The 18,587-nt window shown below is 42.0% G+C and overlaps 1 protein-coding gene across 4 annotated transcripts in view; it reads left to right on the forward strand.

Moving 5' to 3' along the window:
- Nucleotides 1-592: 592 nt before the first annotated feature.
- Nucleotides 593-18,587, forward strand: part of LAMA4 (laminin subunit alpha 4) — a 139,972-nt gene continuing 121,977 nt past the window's right edge. For 2 of the 4 annotated variants that reach the window (XM_061427545.1, XM_061427547.1), the window contains exons 1-2: nucleotides 942-1,043; nucleotides 1,341-1,687. In XM_061427545.1, the coding sequence (XP_061283529.1) occupies nucleotides 1,493-1,687 (195 nt within the window). In that variant the 5' untranslated portion in view covers nucleotides 942-1,043; nucleotides 1,341-1,492. Of the gene's footprint in view, nucleotides 686-941; nucleotides 1,044-1,079; nucleotides 1,241-1,340; nucleotides 2,158-18,587 lie in introns of those variants that run through there. The other 2 variants (XM_061427548.1, XM_061427546.1) reach the window with 2 other exon arrangements.

The raw sequence follows: 18,587 nt of genomic DNA on the forward strand, positions 1-18,587 counted from the left end.
GCTTTGTATATCCTTAGATAAAATGATTTTTGTCCTATAAATAGAGCTAACAGGTTTATTGAAATGTTTTATTGCACGACAATTGTGAGTGATTTCAAACACCTCAGAACTTAAGTGTCTTAGATAAAATGATTTTTTTCCTATAAATAGAGCTAACAGGTTTATTGAAATGTTTTATTGCACGACAATTGTGAGTGATTTCAAACACCTCAGAACTTAAGTGTCATTGTATGAGTGTCTCATCTAATCCTTTTAAAGACATGTTTGGGTCTCATGGAAATGTTTAAAGCTCCTTATAAAGCCCATGAATGCAAAGGTATCTTAGCTGTAGGGGCCACCGACCCATCCACATGGGTACCCCAACATAACTGTAGCTCAACTTCACCCCAAAGTCTTGGAAAGGTTACATGACAGACAGATGTAGTAGGCATGAGATTACAGGCCAAGAGGAAGAGGTCGGGCTATAGGCAGTATATTTGACAGGCTCATACACTGCAAGCCTTGTTTCGGGCCCCTTACAAAGCACCGCTTTAGGAGGAAAACAAGATGTTCTTTGTAAATAAAAGTTCATGCATTTGAGTAATGAAGTCATTTTCCAGCGCTGGAGTGAAAGATATTCTTTTCCCAAGCCCTCTGGGTGAGGACTATTGGGAGGAAGAGGGTGGCCAGCCAGTCTCCAGGGAAGGTATGAGCACAAAGACCGCAGCAGCCTATCCCTAGAAAAGGAGAAAGCTGCCCAAGGAAGTGGGTGCCCTCTCCCCTGCCATCTGGGAGCATCCACCTCTGGCTCCAGCCCGAATCCCTTTCCCACCCACTTTCCTGCAAACCAGCGGGGCCACATAAAAGATCTGCATAAATATAGATAAGACATCCGGCACCTTAGCTAAATAAATAAGAGAAGTGAGGAAGCAATTACAAAAGCTGAATATTCATCTGGGGCACTTGGAGGGGCTCCAAACTGAGAGGGGAGGGGAGGACGCCAGGAAAGGCCCAGCCAGAGTGCCTGAAAGACCAGCTTGGAGGGGGAGGTCCTGGAAGAGAAGGTAAAAAGGGAGTGGTAAGAATGGGTGTGGGAAGGAAGCCAGGGCAGCGCAACCCTTAGTCCCCACCCGACCGCCGGGGACAGGAGGTGGCCTCCGCTCCCGGGCTCGTCCCAAACCCATCCGCCGCTCCATGCTGAGCTTTAGCTTCATCCATCTGTACATTCTTTAGCCAGTGTCTCTGGGGAGAGAGAGAGAAAGTGAGAGAGGGAAACAGAGGGGAGAGAGAAAGAAGAGAGAGGGAGGCAGGGAGGGAGGCCGGCTCTAGCTTACTCTCTCACTCTCCCTTTTTCTACTAAGTTGCTCCCGGGGCTGCCCTGAGTTCCCACATCTGGATACCGCAGACGCAGAGAAGGTACCATAAGCGAGGCACCACCGCATCACAGCGGGGACTGGCAAGGACTAAGAGTGGCCGAGCCCCTGGACGAGCCCTGTCGGATGTCAGCGGAGAGATGGCTTTGAGCTCAGCCTGGTGCGCAGTCCTGCCCCTGTGGCTCCTCTGCGGCGCCGCCTGCTCCCGCGCCGCGTCTGGGGACGGCAGCGCCTTCCCTTTTGACATCGAAGGGAGCTCAGCGTTCGGCCGACTAGACCCGCCTGAGACCAGCGAGCCCCGCGTGGCTCCCGGAAGCCTGCCGCCTGCTCCCAAGGTACAGTGCCCCTGCCGTTGTCACCCGACTGGGGCACCTGCGCCCCGTGCTGCGTGTGCCACACTCGTTGTTCTCCTCCCCCGCCTTCCCTTTTCCACCCGCCTTGAGAGTTTCACCTGGACGAGGTCAGTTCAGAAACTTGAAATAAAGAGTTTTACTTTGTACTTTGGATTTGGACTTTGTGAGTTGAGAGCGGAGACTTTGGAACACGTCCTTGTTCGAGCTGGCAAAAGGGCACGTGTCCTGAATACTCTGAGTCAGTAGGCTAGACTCTCACCTAGGGCCACAGCGGCACTTCTGTGACTTTCTGCCGTTTGTATGTTCCAGTAGAGGCATTTTTGTCAAGTCACACCTCATAATGTGCGTGCCCTGCCACTGGCTTCCTGCTCCTCCTCTCCGTGATATTAGGACAGTAGGAACAGCAGTGCGCAGCCAATCTTTCGGTCACAAATTAATCAGAAGGTCCTCAGCAACAGGGGAGGGTGAGGGGTGGGTGAGGGCACCAAAGAAGCTGTTAGGAAACTGCAGAGCAAATACCTTAAATAGACAGGGGCCATTATATTCCAGAAACAAGAGGTCATGATGAAAGTCAAGCCTCATGATGAATATATGCTATTGATGATAGTCAAAGAGCTGTTGTTTGAATTCCTTGCAATAGCATTTACATTGAAAACATAACCAAAGTGTAGAAATTGGGTAAAGGAAGATGGATCCAGAGTAAGTGATTTAAAAGCTCCTTTAGCCAAGACAGACAATAGCGTGTCCAGTGCGTGGGGGATGCTAAGTAGGAGGAAAATGAAGTCACCTAAGTTCATGGGAAAAAAAAGAGCAGTTGACCTAAGAAGACACACATACACACACCCTATAGCTATGGTTACAGCAACTGTAGAACCAAAGCTATTATGTGGATTGATGCCATTTCTAACAGCACTGAAGTCTGGATTATTGCTACTAGTCCTACTAATTGTTAGTATAACTGTAGCTTTATTAATTACTACTGATAAGATATGCTGCGTGAAGATGGTCCTTCTCCAGGAGTGAGCTCTACCCACACCCTAAAATGAGGGGAGGATGGGTAGGGCCAGAGCATACTAACCCCTATTGTGATGTGAAATGTAATCCCCATGAGAAAGAGAGGCATGCCTTCTAGTCAACTTTGTACTCAGATTCGGAGAGAAGCCAGATCGGGAGACACTCCACACAGTGGGAAGGCTTCACTTCTCTACAGGCTTGGAATCAACCCCTCAGGAAGCATTATCTCCACCTGTTGCTTTGAGTGTGGAAAGTTCCAGGATGAAATGCTTGACTTAAGAGTAGGAATGCCAGACAGAATACAGGACACCCAATTAAATTTGAATTTCAGAAAAACAACAAATAGATTTTTATTTATATCTCAAATATTTCATGAGATGTATTTATGCTAAAAAGATTTTTCATTGTTGATCTGAAATTCAGTTTATCTGGGCATTCTGTATTTTTACCTGCTAATTCTAAAAAGACAGGCGCACATAACTTTTTGTAATTCTCCTCTCACAAAAAGTAAGAAAATCATTATTTTATTCTTAGGGAAACTTAAATTTATTGCTGAAACCCCAAACAATTTCTTATGCCCTCACATACCCAGTGAAATAATATGAAGTCAGCACATCAGAGTTTTAGATTGCAGGCTTTGCAGTCTGATGATCCCAAGCTCAAATTTTAGCTTCTGTGCTCCTTACCTTGAGCAAACTACAGATGCCCAACTTGCAGATAAAGAAACTGAGGCTTAGAGAAGTTACTGATGTCTACATCATACTTCATATACTAACTGTGATGAAATTAGATAAAATACATAGAGGGCTTAACACAGTGACTGACTGGAAATGCTTTATACATCCCAAGTGTTGTCTTTATTATTATTATGAGCAATACATGGATTATTGGACTGAAAGAGACCCTTATTTGGGAATATTTCTCAGAAGTTTATTTTTATGCTGCTATTTTACTTAATATTGCTTGTCTGTACCTTTTCAATCAAAAAGAATGTCCTGTAGTGAGTTAAATTTGTAACACTGTCAGAGACTAATAGGTTCAGAATGCCCATTGAGGTTTTTGGTTTAGGGAAACAGAAAGAAGCTATTAGTCATTCAAAGTATATGATGTAGAAAGGGTGGGATTGGGGTAATTATGTTCCCACTGCATAGTTTCACATAATGCCTCCAGTCAGCCTGTGGTCCCACAGCGATCCCAGTGCCCCACCAGTCGGGTTTCCCATGCTCTTTATAGCCAGGAAGGAGACCTGAAATCAAATACATTCTGGAGATTTAATAACATGGTACAGCCACTCTGATGAATTGGTTCAGGAGGCTGTATTTTCATCTATAGAAAGAGAACATGGGTTCATACAGAACATTATTCGTGGGAGGTTCGAGAAGTGGATGGAAGGATAGTCTAAAAATATTCATTTTATTTGAATTGGATATATACATGTGTGTATATATATGTGTATATAAATGGTTATTCCTCAATTTGCCTTCAAAGGGAGGGAAGAAAAATATTAACGCAAGCATGGAGCAGTGGAAGGTGCTAGGCTGGTGGTCTTTCTAAGGCTCCCCCATGCTCCTCCATAGCAGGACTGACATCCTCTCCACCCCTGAGCCCTCCACCCTCAGCACAGAGGTAGGCACACTGGTGCACAGTGTGAGTTGGAGAACATACGCACTAAATGTACATTGAGGAAAAGGATGGGATGTGCTGGCTGACCAAGAAGGAAGGCCCCTCCCTACCTTCTAAAATAAGCACAAGCTTCCCTCAGGATGCAGAGAATGTGAAAAGAGGAGCACCCATGGGTAACTCTGTGCTAGTTGGCAGGATTTCCTCACTATCTAGGTGAGGAAAACACTAGCTTTGTTTTTTTATATAAGCAGATAATTTACTGAGTCCATTATTCCTGAGTATTTGGTGACAACAATGATTTTCAGTAGGTAGGGGTGGGGAAAGGGGAAACTAGGTAGTGTCATAAAGTAGATTTAGTATCCTAATATTCCACATTTAAGAAAACAAAGTCTTAATTTTATTATACAAGTGAATAATAGGCACAATTGAAACTAGGCACAAATCTTCGTGGCCAATATGGAGACGCAGAAGAACAGGCGGGGATGCAGGGACAGAGAGAGTAACATCCCCAGAGGAGGGTATCCAAGTGTCCTTGGAAAGAGTGACATTCTTGTCTATCAGAAAGAAGCAGGAGTTAAACAAGGTCACAAACTCTAGGTCAGAGGTTGATTAAAAGAAACCATTAGTTGGGCATATTTCTCAGGACTTTATGGTGCTGTTTTACTTAATATCACCATTTGTTTATATTTTTTGTGGCTGGAAAGAAGCCACCCAAAGACTCAGAAGGAGAATGGGGACTCTGCTGGAGGGGCAAAGTGTGAAGTGGTGGAGTGCCACAGCACTGTTACTGCCTTTGGTAGGTTATTGAGAAAATAAGGGAAATAAATGACAATATTGAGCAAACTTCTCTGACAGGGGAAAACAGGAGTTTATCTCCTAATAAACCTAGTTTATCTCCTGGGTTTTGCTGCTGCTGCTGTTAGCTTCCCTCCAAGAAAATTGTGCCCCATGAACTGCATGTACAAGTATACCCTGCATAAGACAAACCTGCTTGCTAAAGACAAGCACTATGAAGGAGACTCATTCTGATGTACTTTTCTTCTAGACTCCCTTCATGGTCTATTTGTGATCCTGTACTCCAACACATAGTTAGGTGCCTGGCCACTAAAGGACTGCAGTATGTTTATTAAAAGACAGCTTAGAATCTCTTTCACTATCTGCTTTCCTTTTCCTTATCTTGCTCCCAGACTTTGAAAGAGGCTCTGTAGAATTCACACTAAGACTTCCAGTCACTGGCCTGGGCCATCATTCTGTACCGTTCTTCAACAGTGTGGTTGGTAATTTGACACCCTCACATCCACCCTGACACGCAGTCATTATTTCATTCACTTATGTGTGTGTGCTCTGTCGGTCTGACTCTGTCTGACTCTCTGTGACCCCATGGACTGTAGCCCACCAGGCTCCTCTGTCCGTGGAATTTCCCAGGCAAGAATATTGGAATGGGTTGCTGTTTCCTACTCCAGAGGATCTTCCCATCCCAGGGATCAAACCTGTGTCTCTTGCATCTCCTGCATTTGGCAGGCAGATTCACTATCACTGTGCCACCTGGGAAGCCTATTTCATTCAATATCCTCCAAAGAGGAGGTTTTGAGTTCTGCCATGTAAACAGCAATAAAGCAAGGGCCAGGAGGAACACAAAAAAAAGCAGTCACATTCCAACCCTCAAGGAGTAAGCAATCTAGGATAGAAAGATATATATATAGCCACTATATAAAGCAGAATGAATTCATGTTCTGTAAGAATGACTATCACTAATGCCATGGGGGTAATATAGAAAAAGTACTACTCCTGGGGTAGGAGAGCAGAGCACAGCCACTCATCAAACACTGAAGAAGGCTCGTAGGAAACATTATTTTAGAAGAACTGGCATATAGTAACAACAACAACAATAATAATAATGGTAATACCGTGGCCTATAGATGACATTCATTGAGTATTTACCATGTGTCGGACACTGGCCTAAGCACTTGCCATGAGTTACTTCCTTTAACCCTCATAACAGTTCAATAGACTGGCATAGTCATCATCTCATTTTACAAACATGGAAACTGAGGCACAGAGCATTTGCCCAGGCATCCTACCTGGTAAGTGGCACAGCTAGGAAGGAGTTTATGAAAGTAATTCAACTTGCAAGAGTATCTAGGAAAGTGTGGCTAGGTAAATAGAACTATATGTGGAAATAATTTTTGTCAAAGTTTGGGAATAAAATGAAGGTATATAAAATACCATTCAAAGACCATTTATGCAGGGCTTCCCTGGTGGCTCTCAGATGGTAAAGAATCTGCTTGCAATACAGGAGACCTGGGTTCAATCCCTGGGTTGGAAAGATCCCCTGGAGAAGGAAATGGCAACCCACTCCAGTATTCTTGCCTGGAGAATTCCATGGACAGAGGAGTCTGGCGGGATACAGTCCATGGGGTCGCAAAGAGTCGGACATGACTGAGCAACTGACACCTGACCTGCTAGATGAATAGCACAAATTACATGGCCTATATTACAGAATTTATTATAAGATTGCTGAAAAACAGAGAATTCCATTTGCTGTGATCCTAAAGTTCTCAGATGTAACCAGAAGAAAAAATTTTAATTGTGGTAAAATATACACAAAATTTACTATTTTAACCATTTGTAAATGACATCAGGTACATTCACCATTCATCATCATCCATTGCCATCCATCATCATCACCACCATCCATCTCAAAGCTTTTTCATCTTCCCAACTGAAACTCAATACTGTATACATTAAACAATAATTCCCATTAGCCTTTTCCCCAGGCCCTGGCAGCCACCATTCTACTCTAGGTATCTCATATAAGTGGAATCTACTTGTCTTTTCTTATCTGCCTTACTGCACTCACTATAACGTGTTCAAGCTTCATCCATTTTGTAGCATGTGTCCAAATTTCATTCCTTTTTAAGGCTGAATGATATTCTATTCTATGTGTATATCGCATTTTGTTTATCCATTTACCTGTTGGTGGACATTGAGTTGTTTCTACCTTTTGGCTGCTATGAAAAGTTTTGCTATGAACATTGGTCTACAATTATCCATTTGAGTTTCTTCTTTCAGTTCTTTTGGGTATATACCTAGAAACAGAATTGCTGATCCTATGGGACAGAGAAAGTTTTGAAGCTCAGATTTTTATAGAGGCCAAGCAAAAAACAACTGGGCAGTGAAAGGAACATGTCCTATGAGTGATGGGGCCCAAGAAACAGCAGAGGAAGCGTGCCTCTCCTGGGGGCACCCACCTCTGTGTTTAACGAGAAGATAGAATGTGGATTCTTCAGTGAAATTGCTGACTCAATTTTTTTAATGCCCTGAGGGAAGCACAGCTGATGGTCCAGTTCAGCCTGAAGACTGTTTATTTGCAGTCCTCTGCTTTACATTTGAAATTCACCTTTCATCAAAGGCGTAATGTGCGCATCTGGCCGGACAGATGTGGTAGGAATCTAGCTCCCCTGCTTTCTAGCTGTTTGACTTTTAGGCAGATTAGCTCAGAGGCTTGGTTTGTTTGGTTTAAAATGAGTACAAATGTATTTGCCTTATTTGTGAAATTTAAGTGAAATTATGTATAGAAGCTGCCTAATGCAACGTTTGCCCTCATTCTCTCTTCTCTCCTTCCCTCCTCACCCTCTTCCTTCCACTATCTGTTTTTATCTACCTGCAAATTTATGTTTGTAGTATTTGCTTATTTTCATCTAAATTTTTATTTATTCTGTAAATTTGATTACTCTCAACTTTGGCTTACAAATTTGTTGATTATTCAACATTGGAGAAGGAAACTAGCTTAATTATTATAATCATTGTATCCCTAATGGTTCTTTAAACATAACCTTTCCCCAGGAATCTGAGTAGTTAAGAAAAAAAAATGAATTTTTCAAAATCTCGAAAAAGTTAAACAAAAAGAAAAAACGCAATAAATTTGATATGACAAGGACTATAACTTTTTTCCCCCATTAATAATTAAATTCTCAAATCTGACTTGTTATAATTTCCTTAAACATATAATGCCACAATACTCCTCTCCTTTAGGAATGGAGTTTTTCCTTGCTCAAAGTAACCAAATAATGATGGCCAGACATAATCCTGAGACATTTGATTGATCAGAAACCATTAAAATCAGATCATCAGCACATGCTCTGAGTTCCAAAACTTAGCATTTCCAAACAATCACTTACGTGTTTTCTAAAGCAGGTAATCTGCTACTTGACTGAGATATAGTCATCACATAGAAGAATATTTAAGTATCTACTCCAGCATTTGCCAAAGAGCAGCATTCTTTTTTCAGCTGTTTTTTCTTTTTGCTCCTCGTGTGGTACAGTTAAATTCTGGGAAATGGTTTACTAAAGGGAAGTTTAACCACAGATGTTTGTAATTCCAACTTAAGTTTCCCATCAAAGTCTTAATGAAATTCAGCTGCCAGCAGTGCAGCTCTGAATCTGAGTCTTTTTATCCTGAGAAACTTGGGGAAAACAGCATTCCGAAGATGAATGGTAGTGGGAAAATGTCCATATTAAAGCCCAAATCCTGTACGTAAAGGAAAAAAAAATACACAAAGAAATAAATTCTTAAAAAAAAAAAAAAGAGAGGAGTGGTCATATTGAGTAACATGCAATATGGCCCTCTTTTCACTTCCAGGAATTTCTTAGTTTGTGTGTTGTGTTTTCTTGGAAGCTAGAGATTCTAGTGTTTACCTAAATGGAGTCAAGTATCAACGTTTATGACTCCATGGGAACCAATGAGTTGGAGAAATCCCATAACATTAAAAGCTGCATTAGCCCAAGTCTCTTGGAGACTAGAGCAGTGATCCGTGCTGCATTCTACAGCTAACAGGACTCTCGAGCACAGTGCAGACTCTATATTAATATTTATTTTGAAATTATGCCCTCCATTACAGGGAGGGGCATGGCTGCTTTAAAGGAGATCGGGATGTCCAGGGATCAAAGACGTCCTCACTTAAATTCACCGTGGACGTGACTGCTACGTGCTATGCTGTTGTCTGTTTACAAAGTGAACTACAGCATGGCACCCTGCACTGAGCAGCTCTAAAAAGCTAAATGTGGGACCAAAGGATGCATTTTATAGACACCAGCAGAAGGCAAGACAACTGTCTAGCAAAGCTTTGAATTATGGGATGCCAGGGCTGTAGAACCATTTAGAATCACAAGAGCCAGAGCAAAATCAGGGTTTAAAATCATGGCTGGCTTCTTCTTCCATAGCAGAATTATTCTATAGTGCCTTTCAAGATTCACAGTCCCAGTGTGTATGCTACTCTTTGATAAACAGGGCTATAATCTGACAAGCTAAGTGTGCCCTAAGTGTAACCTCTCTTCCTGTTGGTATGCTATTAGTCTGGGAACAGCAGAGCGGTTCTGTCATCTGTGATTCTGTCAATCCTCAGGTCACAGGTGAGGTGCTAAGTGCCTGTTATTTGGAGGCTGAACTGAGTCTGAAAGCCTGGAGACCGGCCAGTGTTTCTTTGTGGTGCATGAATGATTGCCTCATTCTGTATTGTTCCCTTGGAATTATTGTCTGTTGTGATTAATGCCGGCAGACACCTTGAAATGCGACTTAAACCAGAGACAAGCCCTGAAGCCTCTACTGCAGCACAGAGTTCAGCATAGAGGAGACCTGTTTGAATGCCAGCCAGTGGGTGGTTATCACTGGATGTGTAACTCTATTGGACCTTGCAGTGGGAACTGTAAAATCAAAGGGATCACAGGATATTAGATCCGGAAGGGGAGTTTAGGGATTCAAACCCTCTCATTTTATAGGTAAGGAAGTTGAGTCTTAGAGGGGTTGAGGTGCTTCACTCAAGGACACAAAGCTCACAAGCAGCAGTGCCAGGAATCATGTCTTCTGACTTCCAGCCTTATTTTCTTTCAAATTGTTTCAAGGGACTTAATCATCTTTAGCTTTAGAACTGGGAATCATTAAGTGTTTTACATATGTGTGCTGTGCTTAGTTGCTCAGTCATGTCTGACTCTTTGCAACTCCATGGACTATAGCCCACCAAGTTCCTCTATGGGGATTTTCCAGTCAAGAATACTGGAGTGGGTTGCCATGCCCTCCTCCAAGGGATTTTCTCGACCCAGGGATCGAACCCAGGTCTCCCACTTTGCAGGTGGATTCTTTACCATTGAGCCCTGGTGGTAAAGAATCTGCCTGCCAATGCAGGAGACACAGGTTTGATCCCTGGGTCAGGAAGCCCCTGGAGAAGGAAATGACGATCCCATATTCTTGTCTGGGAAATCCCATGAATAGAGGAGCCTGGAGGGCTATAGTCCATGGGGTCCCCAAAGAGTCAGATATGATTTAGTGACTAAACATCAACAGTAATATATATATGACTGCAGCCTTGAAATTAAAAGACCCTTACTCCTTGGAAGGAAAGTTATGACCAACCTAGATAACATATTCAAAAGCAGAGACATTACTTTGCCAACAAAAATCCGTCTAGTCAAGGCTATGGTTTTCCCTGTGGTCATGTATGGACATGAGAGTTGGACTGTGAAGAAGGCTGAGTGCCGAAGAATTGATGCTTTTGAACTGTGGTGTTGGAGAAGACTCTTGAGAGTCCCTTGGACTGCAAGGAGATCCAACCAGTCCATTCTGAAGGAAATCAGCCCTGGGATTTCTTTGGAAGGAATGATGCTAAAGCTGAAACTCCAGTACTTTGGCCACCTCATGCAAAGAGTTGACTCATTGGAAAAGACCATGATGCTGGGAGGGATTGGGGGCAGGACGAGAAGGGGCTGACAGAGGATGAGATGGCTGGATGGCATCACTGACTCGATGGATGTGAGTCTCAGTGAACTCCGGGAATTGGTGATGGACAGGGAGGCCTGGCGTGCTGCGATTCATGGGGTCGCAAAGAGTCGGACACGACTGAGCGACTGAACTGAACTGAACTGATACATAGATAGATAGATAGATAGATATAGATATCTTTAAGGAAAAAAAAAAAACTTATTACTTCTAATATACTATCCCTAGAGGAGGAAATGGCAACCCACTCCAGTATTTTTGCCTGAAGAATCCCATGGACAGAAGAGCCTAGCGGGCTATAGTCCATAGGGTTGCAAAGAATCAGTCATGACTAAGCAGGCATGCATGCAATATACTATCACTTCACTCTTTACTGTTTCTAGTTAACCTTAAGTTGAATTATCAATAGGAAAGTCTCCCAGAATTGAGTAGAGTGGGAAAAAGCACTGAACTGTGAGTCTGGAACTAACTATTCTGGTTCTTGGCCATGCCACTGACAATCATATCACCCTTATCAGTTAAAGGAACCTGAACAAGTCCCTTCACCTCCCAGGGTGACTAGAAAAGAATATAACAAAATTAACAAAGTCAAGGTTAATGCAACCAACAAAGTTCTATAATTGTCTAATAAATAGATCAAATTATAAACTGTTAAAGAGAAGCCAACTTAAGGAACAGAATCACTCAGAGTCCAGCTTCTGTCCTAGTTAGAACCCAAAGATGTAGAGGGAAACATGGGGTCCTGATCTGGTGAAGAGGGTGGATGGGAATGGTTTAACAGAGTCCTTGTTCCTGCTTCCTCAGAACCCCAGGGGCAGGACTGAGGATGGAATGCAGAACAGAGCACTGGCCCAGCCATGGACATGAGCCTTTCCAAAGTGACTCACCCAGGAGGTTCCCAGGCAGTATCCAGGACAGAGACCTAAGTGTACCCAATGAACATTTACAGTCTCCCACATCAGGGTTCCTGGATACTGCTGTCTGCCCCTCCAGACACTTCAGGGTGACTCTAAGCATTAAGCTCCACATGGAAAAACAGGAAGTATGACAATAGACAAGATGAGGGACATGGGGACTCGTGTCCATGTGTCTTCTAACACTTAAGTGACCTGTGACCGAGGGTCCAGAGAGGAGACTGTCTTTTCACTCTGCAAAAGGAAGGAAGAGCCAGTGAGAGATTACTGACTCATCATAAACATCAACTGAAATCACTGTATTATAATAGACACAGTATCGCTGCTCCCAACTGAGCCTTTATGATAAGGTAAAGAGGAAGCCTAATTTGATAGCCTTTTCTAGCCTGGGCAGAAATCAGAACTCAACATTTGAAAGCAAATATTTTTTGAAAGGACCTTTCTGGAAATCAGAATCGTCAGTGTATCAGAATTGCCCAGGAGCGTGAATGACTATGGGGAGGAGGAGTTGACGTCATGGAGACACCAAGCATGGCCCAAGGGCAGCAGCGCCAGCAGCACATGGGCTGGTGTTGGGCATGCAGACTCCCAGGTCCCACTCAAGAATCAGAATCTGCATTTTCTACCAGATGCCCAGGTTGTTCACAGGCACATTAAAGGATGAGAACCACTAGTCTCAAAAGTGCAGCTGGGCTTAGACTTTAATGGACTTCAGGAAATTGAGAATCCAGAAAAGGAAGTGTTTTTGACGTAATTACAAAGAGGCCTAAAATATAAAACTAAATCATGGCTGCAAGAGGCTAGTGAGAGAGCTTACAGGTTCCCCCCAGTACTAGTGCCTGACCTGGAAAGGTACACTTCAGAATAAAATTCAAGCTTCAAAGAAAACCGCTGCTTCGAACATCACTTCCTGAAAGCCTGGCGAGCACATAGTAGGTGTTCCGGATGGGGATGTCAAGAAAGACATGAAATGAGAGGGAAGGTTTCTACTCTCTCCTACACTACTCTCCTCCCAGCACATGCAGCCTAGGAACAGGACCACTGGAGACTCTGTGTCCTTCAGAGGAAGGGAGTGGAGATGGGGAGAATTTACTCATGGAGTCTTCTTGAAAACAGGGTATTTCCAGACTCAAAATAGTGGGATTATAATGTTTCTTTTGCTAATAAGGGAGGCTTTCTATAGGGAGGATGATGTGACTTTGGGGAGGGAGGAGTATGGTCTCTGATATAAACTAGAAAGATACTGACAAGAGATTTGGAAGAGCTAGTTCCCCAAAATGAAAATTGCCAAGGCTAGTCCTCAAGCTAGTGCTTTTCTAGACAGGGCTGAGACTTGCAGGAAAGTGCTCCTGAGACAGAGCCTCTGTCTCTTCCTGCATCAGTGGAGTAGTCCCCACCCTCCTGGATGATTCCAGGTCTCTCTGATGCAGCCTCAGCCCTGAGAGGGCCCCTTGTTATTTTATAACAACCTTACAGGACAGCTGTCATTCTTTTAATGCCTAAGCACCTGCTTAGCACTTGCTGTGTCCTAGGCATTGTTTGAGACACTCTATTATTAGTTTTGCTCGTAGCATAATGAGGAAGGTACTACTATTAGCACTATTAGTCTACAGATGAGGAAACTGAGTCGTATAGAAGTTGAATAAAAAATTGAGTTACTCATTCAAGGTTACAACACAGGGAATCTGACTCCAAGCTTTTAATCTCTGTCTTGTAAATATCCTCTAACATCTGTTTCTAAATCTCAGAGTGTCTTACAGTTGCTCAGCTAACAAGGGTCCCCGGTATCATCCAGGAATGCCAGAGTGGTCTTAGTAGCTGATGAGTTTATTTAAAGAACACTGAATTAGTGGTATGTTTATACTTTGACTTGTTTTTCAAGTTCCAGAGTAAACTCACTCTATCATCTCAGTAACAATGGGAGGTTCTTCTTTGGGCAGAAAAGCCTTAAAGATTGACATAATATCTGAATGTGTATGTATTTATTTATCTCCACCTAAGCTAAACATTAGTCGCTTCAGTGGCATCCTGAGTTTACATTAGGAACCTATAACTTGAAAGACCTTGATAGAAAGCTAAAGAAAGAACTTGAACTGTAGTAAAGGCAGAGACTCAGGGGAAGTGATTAGACAAAGTATGTCCACTATAAGAAAACTGAGTGAAGGCTTAGAAACTGTTTATCTTTCAATTTTTTTTTTTTCTCTATAAATGACAGTATGGAAAGAAAGGGAGCTTAGAAACTGCAGGTTTCAAGTCAGACCTAAAAGACATATAGGCTGTTAACTTCTTTCCTAGGAATTTTCAAGCACTATATATTAATAAAATAACATGTCTGAAATAAGTGAGTTACTCACTCAGCTCAAAGTGGCTAAGAGCTGAGAGGAACCAGGCAAGGCATCAGTGATTCCATCTGGAACAAACCCAGGTAGCCTCTGCCCTCCCGAACTAGGACAGCTCTGCCAGCAGTCACTTGTGGGGTCTGTTGTTAACCTTGGAGAAAGGAAGGTGTTAGAGCAGTGCTTCCCCAGATCGTCAGGCCCAAGAATCTCTACTGCTTCTCCTGTTCCTCTAGTCTCTGGTTTGGAACTGTTTTGCTTACTGTAGTAGTTTGCTTGGGCTGCCATGATGTTATAGCACAGACTGGGAGATTTAAACAATAGAAATTTATTTTCTCACCTTTCCGGAGCCTAGCAGTCTGGAATCAAGTTGTCAGGATTGGTTTCTGGTGAGAGCTCTCTTCCTGACTTGTAAATGACCATCCTCTCTTTGAGTCCTCACATGGCCTTTATTCTGTGCACATGTAGAGAGAGAGAAAGAGAGAGAGTGAGATCATCCTCTTTCATAAAAACATCAGTTCTATCAGATTAAGGACTTACCCTTATGATCTCACTAAACCTTTATTACCTCTTTATATGCACTACATCCAAATACACTGATATCATGCACAGAACTTTAACATATGAATTGGATGGGGGTAGGGCAGGGAGCGGTACACATAATTGAGTCAATAACACCTACCAAGGGAAGTATGTTATGCAGTATCTCAGTTTTTAATGAGGCAAAGTAATTTATAACAGCAAAAGAGAGCTTCTGATAAAATAATGTGTTATCACTCTGTATTAACTTCAGCCAAAAGCAAAACAAACACAAAAATTTAGCGTTTCAGTTCAGTTGTATTTTTCTATGAGCATGTCACAATTAATTTTATTAGATATTTTGAAATATGAAGAACAGTATATTCAGTCTTATATTGCCACTTTGTATTCCTTAGGTGTCCAGAGACACTTGATTGATCAGCATCAATGTTTTTGTTTTCTTATTTCCAAAGGGTACCTACTACCTCAGCAACTTGCTTTGTATGCTACAAGGATGCATAGAACACAGTCAAAGAGATAAAATAAGTAACTAATGGTGTACGACAACTAAATTGGTATGTTATCAAAACTCTTATTTAGGAGGGTTTAGAAGGAATATTCACTTCTAGTGGGAAGTTCATAGGTGACTTCATGGAATAGGTGACATTTAAGTTGAATCTTTAAGACTGAGGAAAATTCAAGCTGAGGGGATCAGATAAATAAAGATCAAAGACACAAGGTTCTTCTGAAAAGGGAGATAGTCCAAATTGGTGGGACTGGACAACAATGAGTCACTGAAAACTTCAAACCATAAAGAAGCTCAATGAGAATTCATCAACACTGATCTGGAAAAGGGCTATTGGACGGATAAGGCAGTAGGCAACAGGAAGCCTGGAACCAGAGTAACATGTATTGGTAATTGTCCAGGAGAAAGTAAGAAGGGTCTGGATTTAGATGGTGGCCATGGTCTACAACAGAGAAAACAGATGCTGATGTCATTGCAGAGATTTTATTAGATGACTTGCCATGTTTTGGAGAGCAAGGATGACAGAGGAGTCAGAGGTGCTACTGTAGAATTGTACTATATTATTGCAATACAATTGTAGAACTGTAAATACATCATAGGGAAAAATCTCTTTAGAGACCTTTTAACACAAGACCTACTAAATCAGTAGCTTTCAAACTGAGGTTTCATGAAAATGCCCTGCCTCAGGTACAACTTAGGGTGTGGGAGTGTGAGCAGCAAGAAGCAGGGACTCTGCTTCCTTTAACCAGTGTATCTTTTTAATCAGTTTCATAGGTGAATTCTATTTGAGATTTCCCTCATGTAGAAAGAGAAAAAGGGAATTCTTTGCTCTACAGTGTTTGAGAATCATGATACTGGGCGCTTCCAAGCTGATATTCTAAATCATGACGGATCTCCAAAATGTTGCCCAAAGTCTCATTCAAATTAGTGCTTCCTAGGCAGTGTCTCTGTGTTACACACACCTGCCTCAGAGTCACTGTGAACTGCTGATTGCAGAGCTTCTGGTGCTCCAAGCACCTCTGCTGCAGCCCCAAACACAAGCTAGAAATCTCTAAACAATTGGTGCTCTCCTGAGAGATATTTTTATGCTTCCTGTTCCTGTCAGAAGATATTTCTGGCCCTTTCCTAGGAAATTAGGAAATTCCACTTTTGTCTCAGTTATTACCTGGGAATGCTGAGCAAAACAGCAAATGAGTTTTGTAAAGTTTTGGAGAGTGGTATTGGGCAGAGCAGATGATGGTATCTTTCAGCCCTCATAGGAACAGTCAGATGTTTGCATGGTTCTTACTTTTCTAAACCAATTATTTCATCATTATTAACATCATCTTAACTTAAAATCTAACCACCCTTTATCACCTGCACTCTGACCTAAAAAGATAACTCTTGGTCTTACTTTCCCCTCCCTCAACACAGGATTACAACCATCTGTAGTCCTTCATCTCCAAAGGCCAAAATGCTTCCACTATGAATGCTATGTCTACTAAAAGGGAGAAAATAAATACTTTAAACTTTATCTTTTTTTATTTGAATAAAAAAGTGACACCTTAAGCTTTTCACAGTGTCATTAAAGCAAGCTGCCAGATATTTTATTTTGCCTTATGACATATGTTCAGAATACTGAGACAGAACTGATATTCTGATAAATTAGGAAAGCTCCCTATATATCTCAACCCAAGTTTAAAGAGCACAACTTTCAAAAAGCTGCTGATATTGGACAAATGTTATTTATAAATGAAAAATAATGGAATTTCCAATGACTAACTTAATCAAAAAACAATGTTAATACTTAAAAGCTTCCATGATTTACAAGATATATTCATATATATTTCCACCTTTATTCCTTGCAAACCAGGCAGGCTAGCTGTTATCAGTCTAATTTATATAAATATGTTAGTGTTAGGCTTCCCTGGTGGCTCAGACAAAAAAGAATCTGCCTGCAATGCCAGAGACTGGGGTTCCATCCCTCGGTCAGGAGGATCCCCTGAAGAAGGGAAGGGCTACCCACTCCAGTATTCTTGCCTGGGAAATCCCATGGACAGAAGCTACAGTCCATGGGTTACAAAGAGTTGGACATGACTGAGCTACTAACATGTTCACTTTCCAAAATGTGGACATGTTAAATAATTTGCTCAAAGTTTCATAGCATGGAACAAATATGAAACAGCAGGAAGGTTTACAGAATTCTAGATCATTAGGATGGGAAAAGCCTAGAAAGCATCATGCCACAAATACCATTGAAAGAGGAGGAAACTGGAGCCTGAAGCTAAGTCACTTCCTCAAGGTCCCACAGCAGGTTTCCAGAACTAGAACCACCTCAAGTTTCCTGACTTTTAGAGCAATCCTTTTGTCCTACTGAATCACAGCATGGGCACCATGCTGCTGCTGCTGCTGCTGCTAAGTCGCTCAGTCGTGTCCGATTCTAGCGACCCCATGGACTGCAGCCTACCAGGCTCCTCCGTCCATGGGATTTTCTAGGCAAAAGTACTGGAGTGGGGTGCCACCATAACCAAGGCAAATAATAGGGGTGAGAAACATCTGGTGATCTGTGTGTTGGGATATTAAACAAGTTGGATCAGACAAGAGTGTATCCATGTTCACTTTCTTGTTGTGACATATCACCATTGATGCCTTATTCCTAAATAATTTAACTACTAAGATATCAGAAATTCTCTTGGCTTTTGATCAGTATATTTATCCAAATTTTTAATTTAATTTATAACCACACTACTCATAGCTTCTTTCCTTTCAATAATTTTTGCTTAGGCCCCATATGGCTACTGATCTCTTCAATTATGCTTTCAGCACCTATACTTAAAAAGAAAGCTTTCAAGTGCAGTAAGATTTCAGAATTTCCGGCTAGAGTTTTTCTGATGGTCATATAAAAATAAACAACACATCCTGGATCTCAAAAGGAGGAAAGAAAAAAGATCTACTTCAAAAATGAACAATGACCCTTTTGTTTTAAAACAATTGAAGAACTAAGTTTAAAAATTCCCAGACCACATTATGTCTGCCTTTCCTGCTGCACACAGTCATCATTCAGGTTTCCACATGACTTTAAGAAATTTCCCTCTCATCATGCAAAACAATTACAAGTTGAGAAATTAATGAAGAAAATTAAATGTGTGCTGGCACCAAAGTGGTCTCCTCTGGCAGTTGTACCCCATTGTGACTGTCCC

The sequence above is a fragment of the Bos javanicus genome, chromosome 9, assembly GCF_032452875.1.
Source record: "Bos javanicus breed banteng chromosome 9, ARS-OSU_banteng_1.0, whole genome shotgun sequence".
NCBI classification, from domain to species: domain Eukaryota; kingdom Metazoa; phylum Chordata; class Mammalia; order Artiodactyla; family Bovidae; genus Bos; species Bos javanicus.